At 39.8% G+C, this 16,965-nt stretch overlaps 1 protein-coding gene across 4 annotated transcripts in view; it reads right to left on the minus strand.

The window, feature by feature from the left end:
- Positions 1–1,819: 1,819 nt before the first annotated feature.
- Positions 1,820–16,965, minus strand: part of LOC140487842 (paxillin-like) — a 158,838-nt gene continuing 143,692 nt past the window's right edge. For all 4 annotated transcript variants that reach the window (XM_072587145.1, XM_072587149.1, XM_072587147.1 and 1 more), the window contains 5 exons: positions 16,015–16,197; positions 14,864–15,037; positions 14,073–14,154; positions 7,780–7,928; positions 1,820–3,645 (listed from right to left, as the gene is read on the minus strand). In XM_072587145.1, the coding sequence (XP_072443246.1) occupies positions 3,379–3,645; positions 7,780–7,928; positions 14,073–14,154; positions 14,864–15,037; positions 16,015–16,197 (855 nt within the window). In that variant the 3' untranslated portion in view covers positions 1,820–3,378. The remainder of the gene's footprint in view (positions 3,646–7,779; positions 7,929–14,072; positions 14,155–14,863; positions 15,038–16,014; positions 16,198–16,965) is intronic.

Here is a 16,965-nt window from a genome sequence, read left to right on the forward strand (position 1 = left end):
TTGTTTCCATCAGTGTAAAACGTTTTTTGACATCCTGCTACATGAGCCCTCCTGAAGAAATTTGAGTAGTTGCTGATCTCAAATGAACTCCCGTATTACCTCCAACTAGCTCAACAAACCAGTGTTTCTTTCCTCAATAACTGTCGACACTCCAAGGTGTCGAAATCTATCCAAGTACTAAACACTGTTCCTGTATATGTGGAAGCTCTTCTGCCACCTAAAGTTCTTGCAGAAAATACAAAAAAAAAGCTTACTGCATGATAAATAACTCATATCATTCATCTAGCCACATCGCTGCTTGTTGCGGATTGTTGCTATTTGGTGTTATTATATTCAGTGCTGCTCTGAACCATAAGACGTAGGAGCAGAAGTAGGTCATTAAGGCCATCAATCTGCTGTGCCATTCAATACGATCATGGCGGATCTGATAATCCTCAATTCCACTTTCCTGCCTTTCCCCATAACCCTAATTCCCTGATTAAATTTCTATCTATCTCCACCTTGAATATACTTAACAACCCAAACCAACTCTCTGCAGTAAAGAATTCCACAGATTCACTACCTCTCCAGAAGAAAATTCCTCATCTGTCTGTTCCAGTTAAAATGAAGATATATCATTAAACTCATTCTTTCTGCTCACATTATTATATAGAATTTCCTGTACAAAAATTAACCATTCTATGCTGATGCTTACCTCCACAAAACCTCCACTCTGCCTACTTCATTTAGCCATAACCGCATATTTTTTATTCTTTTCTGCATCATATACTTAATCAGCATCCCCTTAAAGTTATTTACATATCAGCATAGCTCATTAGTGAGCTCTTATATCTCTGAATCTCAAGGTTCTATGTTCAAGTTCACTTCAGTAATTTAGCATAAAACTTAAGCCTAATCCTTGGTGCAGTACCAAGGGCATGCTGCACTGTTAAGAGATGCTGCTTTTCAAATGAGATGTTAAGCTGAGCTCTCAAGTGGACATAAAAAAAAACAAATCATTACTTTGAACAGAACCAGGAGGGTTAAGCCTGATGTCCTGGCCAAAATGTACCTCCCATCATGCCACAAATTACCTCATTCTCAAGCTCTTGATATGGGAGTGTGTTGAGCACAAACTGGCTTCTGCACTCCAAGTTGCAACCATGACTAACTTCTTCAGCACTTCATTGGCTGCAAGGCACTTTGAGACATCCTGGGATCATAAAAGATACTATATAAATGCATTAATGTTGTTAGCCTCAACAACTTCATATGTTAAGTTGCACCTTCTGACCACTCTTTAGGTAAGGAAGTCTTTTCCTGAAATCTCTATTAGCTTTGTTGAAAATGCATTTCTTTGTGAAATCAAAACTCATGTTTTGCTTCTGCAGCATATTCTTGTGAATTTCAGAATTCTTGAGACTCTTCTGTCATTTCTTCCACATTCTCTGCACACTTTGAAAGGTTAAGTTCAACTTTGAGTAATTGTTTCTTCCAAATTAAAGTAATATTCTCATCTACCCTGAACTAGAGGCAATGCTTCAATAGCATAAAGCCCACATTCCCAACTCGCTTTAATTCCAAACAGGAGACACATGGATTAATATCATTAACTCTATCTCTCTCCATTGATGCTGCCAGACCAGGTGAATTTCTCCAGCACCTCCTGTTTGTTATTTCAGATCTCCAGCATGCACAGTATCAGAAGCAATGCTTTTATATTTCTAATTCCAAATGTATACAATTCATCTGCATCTTCCAGGCAGACAATTTAAGGATAGATCATTGCGCACCAATATCAGAATTCCTGTATTAACAGGCAAAAAACAAATCCGACAAATAAAGTGAAAAGCAACTTTTATTGGCAAAAAAAAAACAAAAGATTATATGTGCAAGCCATGATTAAAGGTTGTACAAGATGTGGTTAAACACAGATAATTAATTATCATTGATCAGGGGGCAGGAATCAGGACTATTTCCTTACATTAGTTTCTTTCATTCTTACATGATTCCCTTTGGTTTAATGGCAGATTGAATTCAATGCAATGTAAACACTGGTTTAATTAGGCTTCAGTTGGACTGATTGCACCTGATCAAAATGGCACTACAATGATTATAACCTCTGTTGTTATCATCATTCTTTTAAAAAGTGAATTATTCATAAGATGAAAGATAAAATATTATAACACATTTTCAGGGAAGACCCAAAAGCTCCACAGCAGGAATTAAGACTTCTCATAAAAAGATAAATTATTGGCAAATTAGGCAATGGAGGAACTTGATAAAAATACAGCAGGCTCACAAATGTAAAATGTTCTGTTCGTGGACATTGCTTAGGACATGCCTCAAAGACTAAAACCAGTTTTGTGCTATAAAAGATGAAGTAATGTCCAGTCTAACAGTCCTTTGGGTTTTCCAATTAAGAATCAGTAATTAGTATTGTAAGAAAGCACAAAAAATACCAACTCTATAATGTGCTAGCATCGCCTACACATCTGATGTGCAGCTTACAAAAGTGGTTGCCATGGTTTTAAAATCACAAAGCTCTAACATGAAAGTTCAGAATTCCAAGACCTATTTGATAACTGAACCCAGAAGATAAAAAGGTACAGTACTGTAAAGTTTCTATCAAATACAGGAGGCTCTCCTGTGCACCTACATAAAACAGTGAGATTGTAGCCATTGCTGAGAAATATTATTGCTTCTGTTACAATCAAAGGCATTACTGACATCATGGAGAAACTGGTGTACAACAAAGTGAACTTTCTCAAAAGATACCTCTGCTTTCCAGTACCATCATCCACATTTCACAAAGCTTCTTGGAGACTTGCTTCCAGTTTAACTGGGATCATTTTAGGGTTGCTCTGGTGTTTTACCAAGTTCTTCAGGGTTTGTTCAGTTATAGTTAAAAGTACTCAGTGTTTAGTTTATCTTTACTACACAAAACCACCTGCATTACATTTACTCTGCATTGCTGTCAGTGATGTTGCGAGGATAGAATGGTCTGTGCAGTTCTTGAAAAATAATCTAGTAAGAGCTGAGCTGAATAGAGATCAATCTTCATCAAGATTTAGTTTCTATTGCCGATTCTGGATTCCATTCATTGGATTCTTCAACCAACCTACAACGAAGACTACTTTCTTGGAGTTTTAGGGGTGGGGGGGGGGGGCGAGAGAAAGAAGGGGACATTATGGCACTCTTACCACCTCATTCAGAAAATTTGATTTTTCTTAGTCTCTAAAGGAAAGGTGATTCATCTAGAAAGTAAGCGTTTAGTTCAGTCCAAGATCTGTACAACCCCTATAATCTGGAGTTGATGCTTCCGTTGGCATGTATGTGGGTGAGAATTTCTGGAATGGCAGGAATGATTGAACTGAACAAGTGGCTGTTGGGATGGATCTAACAAAAGAGCTTGACAAAGCAGTTGTGACAGTAGGGTTTATCATTTTGTTCCTTGAAGGTGCCCTTATTGAGTTGTTTCAGGCAGAAAGCACAGACAAAATGCTCTGGGTGAAACTTCTTCCCCATGGCAGTGATACATCGTCCTGTGATAGGCTTCTGGCATCCCGAGCAAAGCGAATTGCGACGTTCATGGTAATGCATCTCACAGTATGGCTGCCCCTCGTGTTCGAAAAAGCTGCCATTTATAAATGGGGTGAAACATTCCTACAGGTGAAACAGAACAGTACACCTTAAAAAAAAGTGGAATGTTACCAGTTTCTCATTAAACATTTTCTAATTACACACAATATAGCCAAGTACTTAGCCACACCCTATCCCCATAGCAATACCAATATATCAGAACCAATTCCACAATCTGTTTCTTTAATATCACATCATGGTAATACAAAATTTGTGAAGGCAGGATTAGTACCTCTTTCAATCTAAACAGTGAGAAAACCTAGAAATTATACCATGCAAAATCCTCAAGATTAAGGCTGGAGAAGGGCAGCAAATATACAAGTTAACTTAACTTTACTTGGCCTTCAAGGGCTACCTTGCTTACTGAAGACTGGAGGTTGGCTAATGCAGTGCCACAATTTAAGAAAGACGATAAGGATAAGCCAAAGAACTACAGACTGGTGGGCCTGACATCGATGCGGGACAAGTTGTTGGAGGGAATCCTGAGAGATAGGATTTACACGCATTTGGAAGGGCAAGGACAGATTAGGGATAGTCAACATAGCTTAATGTGTGGGAAATCATGTTGCACGAACTTGTCTGAGTTTTTTGAACGAACAAAGAGGATTGATGAGGGCAGAGTGGTGGACGTGATCTATATGGGCTTCAGTAAGGCATTTGACAAGGTTCCTCATGGGAGACTGGTTAGCGAGGTTAGATCTCATGGAATACAGGGAGAACTAGCCATTTGGTTGCAGAACTGGCTCAAAGGTAGAAGACAGAGGGTGGTGGAGGAGGGCTGTTTTTCAGACTGGAGGCCTGTGACCAGTGGAGTGCCACAAGGTTCGGCGCTGGGTCCATTATTAGTCATTTATATAAATGATTTATATGTGAACATAGGAGGTATAGTTAGTAAGTTTGCAGATTACACCAAAATTGGAGGTGTAGTGGACAGCGAAGAAGTTTACCTCGGATTACAACAGGATCTTGATCAGATGGGCCAGTGGGCTGAGGAGTGGCAGATGGAGTTTAATTCAGATAAAGGCGAGGTGCTGTACATTGGGAAAGCAAATCTTAACAGGGTGTATACACCTAATGGTAAGGTCCTATGGGGGGGGGGGTTTGCTGAACAAATCGACCTTGCAGTTCAGGTTCATAGCACCTTGAAAGTAGAGCCGCAGTTTGATAGGATAGTGAAGATGACATTTGGTATGCTTTCCTTTATTGGTCAGAGTATTGAATATAGGAGTTGGGAGGTCATGTTGTGGCTACACAGGACATTGGTTAGGCCACTTTTGGAATATTGCGTGCAATTCTGGTCTCCTTCCTATGTTGTGAAACTTGAAAGGGTTCAGAAAAGAATTACAAGGATATTGCCAGGGCTGGAGGATTTGAGCTATAAGGAGAGGCTGGACAGGTTGAGGCTGTTTTCCCTGGAGTGTCGGAGGCTGAGAGGTGACCTTATAAGGGGTACAAAATCATGAGGGGCATGGATAGGATAAATAGACAGTCTTTTCCCTGGGCTAGGGGAGTCCAGAACTAGAGGGCATAGGTTTAGGGTGAGAGGGGAAAGATATAAAAGAGACCCAAGGGGTAACCTTTTCACGCAGAGGGCGGTGCGTGTATGGAATGAGCCTCCAGAGAAAGTGGTGAAGGCTGATATAATTGCAACACTTAAAAGGCATCTGGATGGGTATCTGAATGGGAAGGGCTTGGAGTGATATGGGCAAAGTGCTGGCAGATGAGACTAGATTAGGTGGGATATTTGGTTGGCGTGGACGAGTTGGACCAATAGATCTGCTTCTGTGCTGTACATTTCTGATTTATGACTTGTTCAAAGGTGTATAAGGTTACGTGCATAGGACTCCCACATCAGATACAATGAATATAGTACCAGTCTGAACAATCAAGAGTGAAAGAGAGAAACACACAATCCAGAATCAAGCCAGAAGACTTAACACTGAACATTTTTATTATGTTGTTAATCACTGGCAGGGTTGAGACAACAATTTCTTATTCCTTTTTAAACATGATCCCAGGCAGGGGGATGAAAGAGCACTTTGTTTTCCCAAGTACTTTTCTTGTTCTCCCAGACAGACCTTTAATACCTTACTGGAAATGATCGAGGACGAATTCTGGCACGTATTCAGACCACCACTGACAATATAACACTGATCGAAATCATCATGGACCTCAAATAAACTTCAAATCAAAAAACCCCAAAGAGCTGCAGTTCTTTGCTGGTAATCAGAAACAAAATCAGAAATGGCCAGAAAAGCTCAGCTGGTCTGGCAGTATCTGTGCAGAGAAAGCAGAGTTAATGTTTCGAGTCCAGTGACCCTTCTTCAGACTGAAGTTCTTTGGTTTTTTATTTGGTGATGTGAAGTTTGGTTGAGGTCATGAGCAGCCAGACCTACTGAGCTTTTCCAGCAATTTCTGATTTTGTGTCAACCAAACCAAATAAAAAAAAAAGACCTCTCATTAGAGAAAGATCTTTGGAAGCTATATAAAAAATGAATTTTGTTTTAGTGATCCTTTTGCTCACTTGCCAAATCCCATTATATATTAATAGGATTTTCTAACAAGCACTGACTGTTTTTGTGCTGCAGTTTCCCACTGATATTGAACAGATGAACTCTACTACTGTTACAATTGTTATTTTGAATAATAAATAGGTATTCAGCTCCTTATCCTGTTTTCCTGATCAATGACTTAATTATCTTAGTCCTCGTTTTTTTCAATAACTTACACACTGGAAGCAGTCAGATTGAAGCATTGTGCAACACCTAGCTATACCTTCAGTTTAGAATTAATAGTGATTCCAACATTCTGAGCAGTGCATCAAATAGCAGTAAGAAATACCTTCCCAGCATTAACCAGCCATACTCAGCTACCGCCCACAATGACATTATCCGGATTGTGTTCCAATTTAAACATGGATGTGTTCAAATTATTCATCAGTTCCAATGCAACTCGGTGCCTTAGTGTTCTGAATAATTCTGCAGCTACTTCTGTTCTTATTTAATATAATGCATTATTACATTCAAAAGTAAAACTGTTACTAATGTACAACATCTAAGACATAAAATTAGCATGGACAGAAGGCTGGCTGTCTGGTAGAAAACAGAATATGTTTAAATGAGTCTTTTTCTGATTGACAGGTCTGGTGATTGGAGGGGTCTATGTTTGTGACTCTAATTTTTACAAATTACATCAATGAATTAGATGAGGGGAGCAAAGGCATGTTAACTAAATTTGTGGATGAACAAATATAACTTGAAAAGCATGCTGTGAAGATGACATATGGAATTTACATATGGACATAAGTATTTTTTAAGTGAATATACAATTGTGAAAACATGAAGTTGTTTACTTTAGCGAAAAGAATAAAAAACAGTGTATTACTTTAATGGAGAATGACTGTGGAACTCAGGTGCAGATGGAATTTGATTTTCTAGTGCACCTGTTACAAACAGTGGGCAAAAACAACACGATTTTTTTTTAATGTTATAATTTGAACATAAAATTAACAGAAAGTGCTGGAGACATTCAGTAGGTCTGATAACATCTGTGGAGAGCAAACAGAGTTAAGATAATGATGAACCCTTTGTCTGAAGGATCACTGAACTTGAAGCGTAAACTCTGTTTTCCTCTCCATAAATACTGCCAACCCCACTTCACCACCCTGCCCCTGCCACCCGCTTTATCTGCAGATCTCCCTATACTCATTCCCAGTCCTGAAGAAGGGTTACACCTGAAACATCGACTTCTCCACCTCCGGATGTGGCCTGACTTGCTGTGTCCTCCTAGCTTCCTGCCTGTCTACTGCTGAGTTTCCCAGGGTCTACCCTTCTCAGACAGAGAATTTCTTTTCTCTCTCAAAGGTTTGTGTAACTTTGGAACTCTCTCTTGCTTCAGGAGGTAAAGAAAGCAAGAAGTGGGGGAAGCCATTGAGTAGTTGTAAGACAAAAGTGGATAGATTCTTAGCAGGCAGGTGAATAAATGGTTATTGGGGTTGATAGGAATGCAGAATTCAACATACAAACAGATCAACCATGATACTTTTGAATGGCAGAACAGATCAGAGACATCAAATTGCCTATTTCTGCTCCTACATGGTATATTCATACAATTTTACCAGTAACCAGGTTTCAGCCAGGATCTTTTGACTTTTCTTACCCGACAGACAAAGCACTCTGGGTGCCACAGTGAATTGAGGGCTGAGATATAGTTTTCCAGAATAGCCCGTGCACAGCCACCACACTTAGGGGCAAACATATCAAAGTAATCTTTGCGACAATAGGCCTTTCCATCTTTTTCATGAAATCCTGCATTCAAAAGAAAGAAGCATTTGAGACAATCTCAGTTTCACATTATAACCTAATAAAATTTTCAATGATATTCTTACTGTTCTTGAAGCCACACAAATTAAAACTATAATTACATAGTATGTCTTCATAAAATTTCCTATTGAGAGCTAGAGCTAATGGAAGATGCATCTAGTAAAAATCCCCAAATCCAAGGGCAATGCTCTGAAAATATGATAAGAAATTAGTATTTTTGTGCAGTTACAGAAGGTAAATACCAGGAGTTAATACCAAATAAAGTAACATACAGGATAATGCCACTATCACTCCCAAGATAAGTGCATCACTAGACTAATGCTTCAAAGATATTCTTGACTGCCCTTTCCATTCTAAAGATATAGCTGCGCTGAAGTGGAAAGTGTTGTTGCTTGATTTGTTTTTAGTCTTCAAGCATCACTTAAATTTCAGTGGAAAAGAGATACAATATGAACTGTAATTTGATATTATAAAAAATGATATTTTTATTTAAATTTTCCTCAATAAAATGAGAGCTTCGCAAAATTTCAGATCAGTCTGATCAAATGGAGTAAATGATTGGAATGAGAATATTTTCCACCTTTTATGATTTGCAGCAAAATTATCTGCTATTTATAATCACATGTTCATATTTACAATTTCCCACAAAATAGAAGAAATTTTCCAATCTAAACAAGTTAACAAGCATTAAATTTCACACTCTTGGGAATTGCTCAGCACAAGAAAGTGATATTTACTCATGTTTTCTCCATTATGAAAGCATCTGACTCAGGCAGGAATGAAAAAAATCACCCAAAACTATTTTCAAACAGTATTATTATTGTCAAGCTTCATCTGTGTGAAAATTAATCTCTCCTGGGCTGCAGACTGTGACTGAGAATGTGATATATTAGAGGATAAAATGTAAACTGCAGTGTTATTTGATACTGACAAACACAGCAGAGATTAGCCTGGTTCCATATGATGATATTTAAATGAAGCAAAAGCATTTGTTTCTGTTTTATTGGTAATCACAGGTCAGTTTTTTAAAATGATTCTCCTACCTATAAAAGAATGAGAGGCTGAAATAACTAACTTTTCTTAACATAAAAAAAAGTAGAATCATCATAGGTTAGAATTATATTTATTGCCACATGTTTAAAATTACAGTGAAAAGTGTTTTTTGCACGTTATTCACCAAGTGTCACCATGCTCCGGCGCCATCTTGACACACTGAATATAATGCAATACTTTACTACAATAGAGTTCATCTTTCTCTCTTCTTGTTCATCCTCTGCTGTTCCTCCAGTTGCTGCTTGACATCAGTCTCTCTAAAACGGGCTCTGAGTCTCTGTAAGGCCTCCACTACTGTCGCTCCTTTGTCCACCCTTTCCAAGCTGAGCCATGGGCCTGGGGGTGTGCATTTTCAATACCTCCTCCCCATTTGATGCTCCTCTATGCTCTGCCACCAGTCATCAGGGTCCTGCACGCTTCCTTTCACTGATGCTTCCGCTCCTCCAGGGCCTAGCTGCAAGTCTGGGCTGGCGGAGTCAGCCTGAGACCTGCTGGGAAGGGGGCTGGGAAGGAGCCATGTCCAGCTTGTCCTGGCATTGCTGCCACTATGTCCACCACCAGCCGGAGGTGGATGAGTCCCAGGCTCAGCTGAGCTACTCTGCCACCATCTTGGGAGTTAATCTTAGAGCTCGGCCAAGTGGAACTGAACAGGAATAAAGAGTGATACAAACTGAATGAGGAAAGAAGGAGAGATTTACAAGCAAGCTATTTTTGTATAATAATTTAGATTAGCAGGAAAACCCCTCCATTAGAATTCTCAGGAAATAAATGATTTACTAATGGTCTACAACAATCATTAACTCCACATTAATTAGAAATCTTAAATCAAGGAAATATTTGATTGGCAGTTGGCAATTCTATGCAGATTGATTTAGTAATTGGCAACGTTTAAGAAATATTCTGGGGGATCCAAGATGGCGGCGACTCATCAAGTCAGAGTCGACAGTGCTCCTCCCAAGATCTAGGCAAAGTGGGCCACCCTCCTCCACCACACTCACCAAATCAATTAAAAAATAGTTTTTACTTAATGTAATTAGTGGTTTAGTACTAAATTTAAACAGTTCAGTCTCCTGAAAAAATGACTGGGGGAAAGGAGCCCGCAGTTCTCAGCAGGCAGGAGCCCCTTCCCCACTACAGAGGTGTCTGCAGCCGCCCCGGGGGACTTACCTACGGTGGCGAGCCTCGCGGAAATAATCTCCAAACTCGATGCTCTCATAGAAGAGTCCCAAAGTCAGTGGAATTCATTCTCGGCCGCGCTACAAAAGCACGGCCAAGACATCGAAGAAATCGAATGCCGAGTCGGAGGGAGCTAAAGGCCACGACCTCCGAGGCCATTGTAGAATTGGCCGTGGATCGGGTCCGGACTCTTGAGCAGCAAGTCCTGATCTTAGAGAATCACACTGATGACCTTGAAAATTGAGGTAGTCGAAAAAATATTCGTTTGCTGGGCCTTCCCGAACGGGAAGGCGGCCAGTTTACAAGGTTCCTTGAACAGTGGCTTCTGCAGTTATTGAATCTGGAGGCTGGATCAGGCCAGGTAAGGGTGGAATGGGCCTACCGGGTTGCAATGCGCAGGCCCAGCTCGAACCAGCACCCTTGCCCGGTCCTGTTCCGGCAGCAGAGCTGTAAGGTAAGGCAGATGCTCTTGGGAGCCTCCAGAAATCTTGGGAAAGATCCCCAAGCCATGGCTTATAAAGGATCCAAGATTATGTTATTTCATAATCCAGCTTTGGTCTGAAAGAGGAAGGCGTTTGATGAAGCAAAGAAGCGTTTAAGGGATTTAAACATTCAATACTCCTTGCGCTACCCAGCTATACTACGCTTTAGCCATGAAGGGTCCGTGTATAACTTCGGATCACCAGAGAAGGCCAAGGAACTTTTGGACTCTCTTAGACAAATTATAAGAGTTAATTGATGTTGTTTTGCCCTACCCCCACCCTGGTTTACCCACCCTTTTTTTTCCTTTCATTATCTTACTGTTTAATATTATCTCTGGGGGGTGGGAAGGAGGGTTTATTTATTATCCTTTACTTAGTGATTTCCTTCCCCCCCCCCCCACCACACCTTTTTTTTAAATATATATAGGCCAGGGAGTCTAGTTAATGTAGATGGGGGGAAGGTGGCTACCTTATCTTATTTTATCTTTGTCCTTGGGAGCAGGGTTGTTTTCCCCTGTTATTTTGTATTAATATATTTAATTATTATTTGCTGAGACTGTAATTTTATAGTCATATATGTTCATATATGGTATTAACAGTACCAAATATATCCAGGTGTTGGTGTGGGTGGGGGATAGGGTACTCACCGTTAGTTCTAGTTCAGTAGTATACTTGAATTTTCTTTATCCTATCGTGGGGTGCCTGGGTCAAGGGTGGGGCACTGGTTGGGAGAGGTTATGATGGGTTTTTTGGAAAGTAAGCAATGCCCACAGGGAATAAGGGGGAAGATCTCCATTTAAATACGTTTTATACTTTTTTTTACTATTTAGAAATAGTTTGTTTTATTATATTGATCTGAATGTACTAAAGAGCTTTTATTTTTGTGAATTTTATATGCTCTATGCTCGGGATGTTTTGGATAAATACTGGTTTTGTTGTGATCTGATGTTAACACATTCCGAGCATGTATATCACTGCTCTATTTATGTATTATCCGTTGTATTTTTTTTTCTCTTCTCTTGAATAATGTAAGAATTTTAATGATACACTCTGGTTAGTTGTAAGTTAGATGAATAGTTAGTTGAGTTTTGTCTTTTTTTCTCTCTCTTGGTATTTCTTTTTTCTTGTTTATTAGATTTTGGTTATCATTTATTTAAGATTTAACTGTATATCAATGTTTATACTTGGTTTTTTTTTTATAGTTTTCTTTTGTAAACTTGTTAAAACATGTTAAAATTTTCAATAAAAATATCTTAAAAAACAATTTTCTGAGGGACAGAATTATCTCCATTTGGAGAGGTAAAGATTAATCAAAGATAGTCAGCATGTTTTGTCAGGGGGGAAATTACATCTAACAAATTTAATTCAATTTTGTGTGGAGGGGACTGTGTGTGTAGACAAGGATAGCGCATTTGATGTAGCCTACTTAAACTTCAGTAAGGCTTTTAACAAGGCTGGTTAAAAAAATAAGAACCCATGAGATTCAGGGTAATTTAGCAAATTCCATTCAAAGTAGGCTTAGTGGGAGAAAACAGTGGGTGACAGTCAAAGGGTTTTTTTTCTGACTGAAAGCCTGTGTCTGCTATCATATCACAGAGCTCTGTGCTGTTAATTGTTTACATTAGTGATCCAGTAGGATCATTACTGGATGATGATCCAGAATGTAGGATGTAGGATGTCTGATTCGTAAGTTTGCAGATGACATGAAAATTGGTGGTGGCATAAATATTGCAGAGGAAAGCCTTAGTCTACAGGACAGTATGGACAAGTTGGTCTGATGGGCTGAATGGTGGCAAATTGAACTTAATTGTGAAGAATGTGAAGTGATGCATCTGGGAGGTCTAACAAGGCAAGGAAATATACAATATATGGCAGGATTCTGAGAAGTACAAAGGATCAGAGGAACCTTGATGTGCAAGCTCATAGATCCTTGAAGGCTGCAGCACAGATATAAGGTGATTAAGATGGCATATGAGATACTTGTCTTTATTCATCAAGACACTGAATATAACACTAAGGGCGTCATGGTGACTCAGTGGTTAGCACTGCTGCCTCAGCGCCAAGGACCAGGTTTGATTCCCACCTTAGGCCACTTGACTGTGTGGAGTTTGCACATTATCCCCATGGGTTTCCTCCGGGTGCTCCGGTTTCCTCCCACAATCCAAAAATGTGCAAGTCAGGCGAATTGGCCATGCTAAACTGCCCCTAGTTTAGGTCTATTAGTCAGGGGTAAATGTAGGGGAATGGGTCTGGATGGGTTACTCTCGGGTGGGTCAGTGTGGACTTGCTGGGCTGAAGGGCCAGTTTCCACACGGTAGGCAATCTAAAGTGATGTGATGTATTGAACAAAAAACTAGATTGCTTTAAATTGAAAAAAACAGAGTAAGGAAGTCATAAGGGAGCTCTACATAATATTAGCTAAGTCACAGCTCGAATACTCTGTACAATTCTGACCACCACATTATAGGAAGGATGTAACTGAACTAGAAGGATGCAGAGGAGTTCCACCAGGATTTTCCTTGGCTGGAGCAATTTGGCTATAGGCTTGGATTGCTTTCCTTAAAGCAGAGAAGGCCGAGGGGGAACATGATTGAAACGTACAAAATTATGAGAGGCATAGGTAGATCTTGAGGAACTTCTCCCTTTATGAGTGTGCTCAATAACCAGGAGGCAGTTTTAAGTTAAGGAACAGGAAGCTTAGAGGGGATTAAGGAATGTTTTTTTCATCTAGAGGGTGGTAGACATCTGGAACTTATTGTCTAAGAGGGTGGTGAATGCAGAAACCCTCAAGATATACAAGTTATATTTATATTAGCATTAAGAAGTGCCACAGGACATAACAGTAAGGGCCAAATGCTGGAAAATGGAATTAGTATAGATAGATTACCATTGCAGATACGATAGGCAAAGGACGTTTTAAGTGCTGTAAAAGCTCTATGACTATTTGAAAACCAATAATTGACTTGATTAAATAACTTAATGTGGAATACATTTATCATTCCAAGTATCTTACAACCATTTGGCTAACATTTTGCATATGCATTCAAATAGAAGTTCACAATGTATTTAATTGTATATATTTCCTTGGATACATGTTAAATATTAGTCTTATGCTTCAGTTCTTAGCAGAAAAGTTTGAATTATTTTAAAGGAAAAAGTTGGTCCAAATAGTCTGAAATTTCTTCGAGCGCAGTGTCAGTATGCAAGTTAAATGTGACAAGTAGTTTTCTCATTGGAATCCGTTCTGACTCATTGAAGCATGAAACTGCTGTCTGGCCTGACCAACACAGAATATGGTCAGCAATGAAGTGACAAAGTTAAAGTGATTCTAGAATACATGGTATGTTAGCAGTTATACTGCAAGATGCTAACAAAGAATTTAGAATGGTCAAATTGGATGATGCAAAAAGCATTATACCATCTGGTCCAAAGAAGGCTCCGCACTGGGCACAGAAGAAATGTTCAGGATGCCAAGTTTTATCCAGTGCTGTCACCACTTTCTGTAACACAGAAAACAATGAGAAGACATGAGTTAGAATGAAGCCAAATGCATCCACTTTGGATGATACTGCAATGTTACATGGTTCCACTACACTGTCCTCAGTCTTCACAAGAAAAACCATAGCTCCAAAAATATTACTTTTCTATCGAGCAGATTTGGCATTACAACATGGGATTGAAATAAATCCATTTCTAAAATCAAAACAATGATATGTGAGTACTCCTTTCCTGCGGGAATAGTATTTTTGGGGGATACTGAAATAGTTGTTACACTATCGACTTGGAGCTCTGTTTATATTTATCACTTGCAAATGAAATGTCAAGTTATTTATATATAATCCCTACAGTGCATAAAGAGGCCATTTAGCCCATTGAATCTGCAGCAACCTTCCGAACAGCAGCCCACTCAGACCAAACCCACCACCCTAACCATGGAAAATCCATCTAGTCTGCGCATCCCTGAAAACTATGGGCAATTTAGCACGGCCAATCCAACTAACCTACACATCTTTGGACTATGGGAGGAAACCGAATCACCTGGAAGAAACCCACGCAGACACAGGGAGAACGTGCAAACTCCACACCGACAGTCACTCAAGGCTAGAATCAAGCCTGGGTCCCTGGCGCTGTGACGCAGCTGTCTCACTCTCATTTTTCAACCCATTACAAGATTAACTCTTCCATTTTGAATGCATTTGAGATGCTTACATCCAGAATGGGTCCATTGCAGTAGTAACAGCGAGGGGAGAATAGATTGTGGTAGTCTTTCTCACAGTATGGCTGTCCATCTCGCTCAAAGAAATTTCGAGAACCAATCTCTTCTTGGCAATGGGTACAGACAAAGTGCTCTGGGTGCCAGGTACGACCCATCGCAGTAACAACCTGACATTGAATAAACAGAATTTAAAATATTTTACAAAAGTGCAACAAACAGTTTCATTAAAATTACACAACATTTGAAATAGTTCAAAGTCATGTACTTGTTCAGACAAAAGATATATCACAAGGAAGCAGATTGCTACACTTCTAGAGAAAGGAATATTACATATTTTTAGAATACAACATTGCTTCTTTTGATGAATGGAACACATCTCAAAATGAATAACTTGATTTTTCACAGATGCTGGTAACCTGTGTAATTCCTGAATTTTTAGATTAGATTAGATTAGATTACTTAGTGTGGAAACAGGCCCTTCGGCTCAACGAGTCCACACTGACCTTCTGAAGAGGGATCCACCCAGACCCACTCCCTTACATTTACCCCTTCACCTAACACTACGGGCAATTTAGCATGGCCAATTCACCTAACCTGCACATGTTTGGACTGTGGGAGGAAACCGGAGCACCCGGAGGAAACCCACGCAGACACGGGGAGAATGTGCAAACTTCAAACAGTTGCCTGAGGCAGGAATTGAACCCAGGTCTCTGGTGCTGTGAGGTAGCAGTGCTAATTACTGTGCCACCGTGCCGCCTAACTGTTTTAAACAGATCAGCTATTTCAAAACACAATTGCCTTTATATGGACATTACTGGTGCACTGAAAAGACCTACCAGGGTAGGATATTTTCTAATCAACCTGTTCACAGACGTTATTAAATACCTAGAACAGTTGGGACTTGACCTTGGGTCCCTTGGTTCAAAGGTAGGGGCACTACCAGTGCACAAGAGCCTGACAGGGGCATTCAATCTTCTGCCTCATCAACAAGTGTTCCAATATAAAACAGACATCGGTTTGAGCAGCATTGTATTAAAAGCAGCAATGTTGGACTCAAATATCAAACTATTAGTGTTAACCCAGCAACACTGACCATTTCTACTGACGTTGCTGGCACATTCCAAATTCTATGTGATCTCCTCACCTGCCCAGCAATAGGCTTCTTGCATGCAGCACACACTCCTTTTGCAACAGTCGCAACTCCCAGCTTATTCAGCCCAACATGCAGTTCATCCAGCATGTTATCGAGTTGACTTCCAGCTTTTTGAGGCCCTGCTACTGTGGAAGAACCACCATGCTTTCCTTTAGATCCTGACTGTGTCATCATCTGTGAACAGAGAAAAAGGCAGAACAAAAGTGGTCATGTTAACTAGTCAATATTTTGCCATACTGCTATCCAACTAATCAGGTGATTTTATTCTGAGGTGTGCTATATCACTGAAATTAATCTTAACCACACATATTTCAATGATTCATTGTTAATTTTTTCGATACAGCAGCTATCATTCTTCAGAGGAGTTTACTTTAGAAACAATGACAAATGCAAACTTCCCTTTTAATTATTTTAACAAGAGAAGAACCATGACCTTCGTGGCATAGATATCCTTGCAATAATCAAATCTCTCTTTTGCTTTACTATTAAATAGGACAGGCCTTTTGTTCACTTTGTGCCTGATTGAGGAACCTGGTGTTAAGAGGGAAAGGTAATTGCCACCCATCTTTTCTTACCTCCAACCTTTAGCTCCCTCACCTCTGGCCAGATGTCCTTGGTGGCTGCATTACCAACAGCTGTTACTCCTGAGTAGTACTGATGGCAATGAGGAGCTGTCAGTCTCTGAATGGCTGGCAGCTCTTGATGGGCTGGGCTTGGGGAACTAGCAACCCCAATCCCATGGAAGACGCAATGGGAGCCACTTCAGGCTTTTCTATTAGAACCAATGGGGCATTCCCATTGGGCAAGATCCCTGTCAGGCTGACTAAATCTGGCACTGTATTTTACTTAGCAACACACAATTATTTATTTGAGTGGTTAATACACAAACATAAATGATGACCCTCACCATAAAATTTATGCTATAACTCCACACAATCAAAA

This window comes from Chiloscyllium punctatum, chromosome 17 (genome assembly GCF_047496795.1).
Source record: "Chiloscyllium punctatum isolate Juve2018m chromosome 17, sChiPun1.3, whole genome shotgun sequence".
Classification (NCBI taxonomy): Eukaryota; Metazoa; Chordata; class Chondrichthyes; order Orectolobiformes; family Hemiscylliidae; genus Chiloscyllium; species Chiloscyllium punctatum.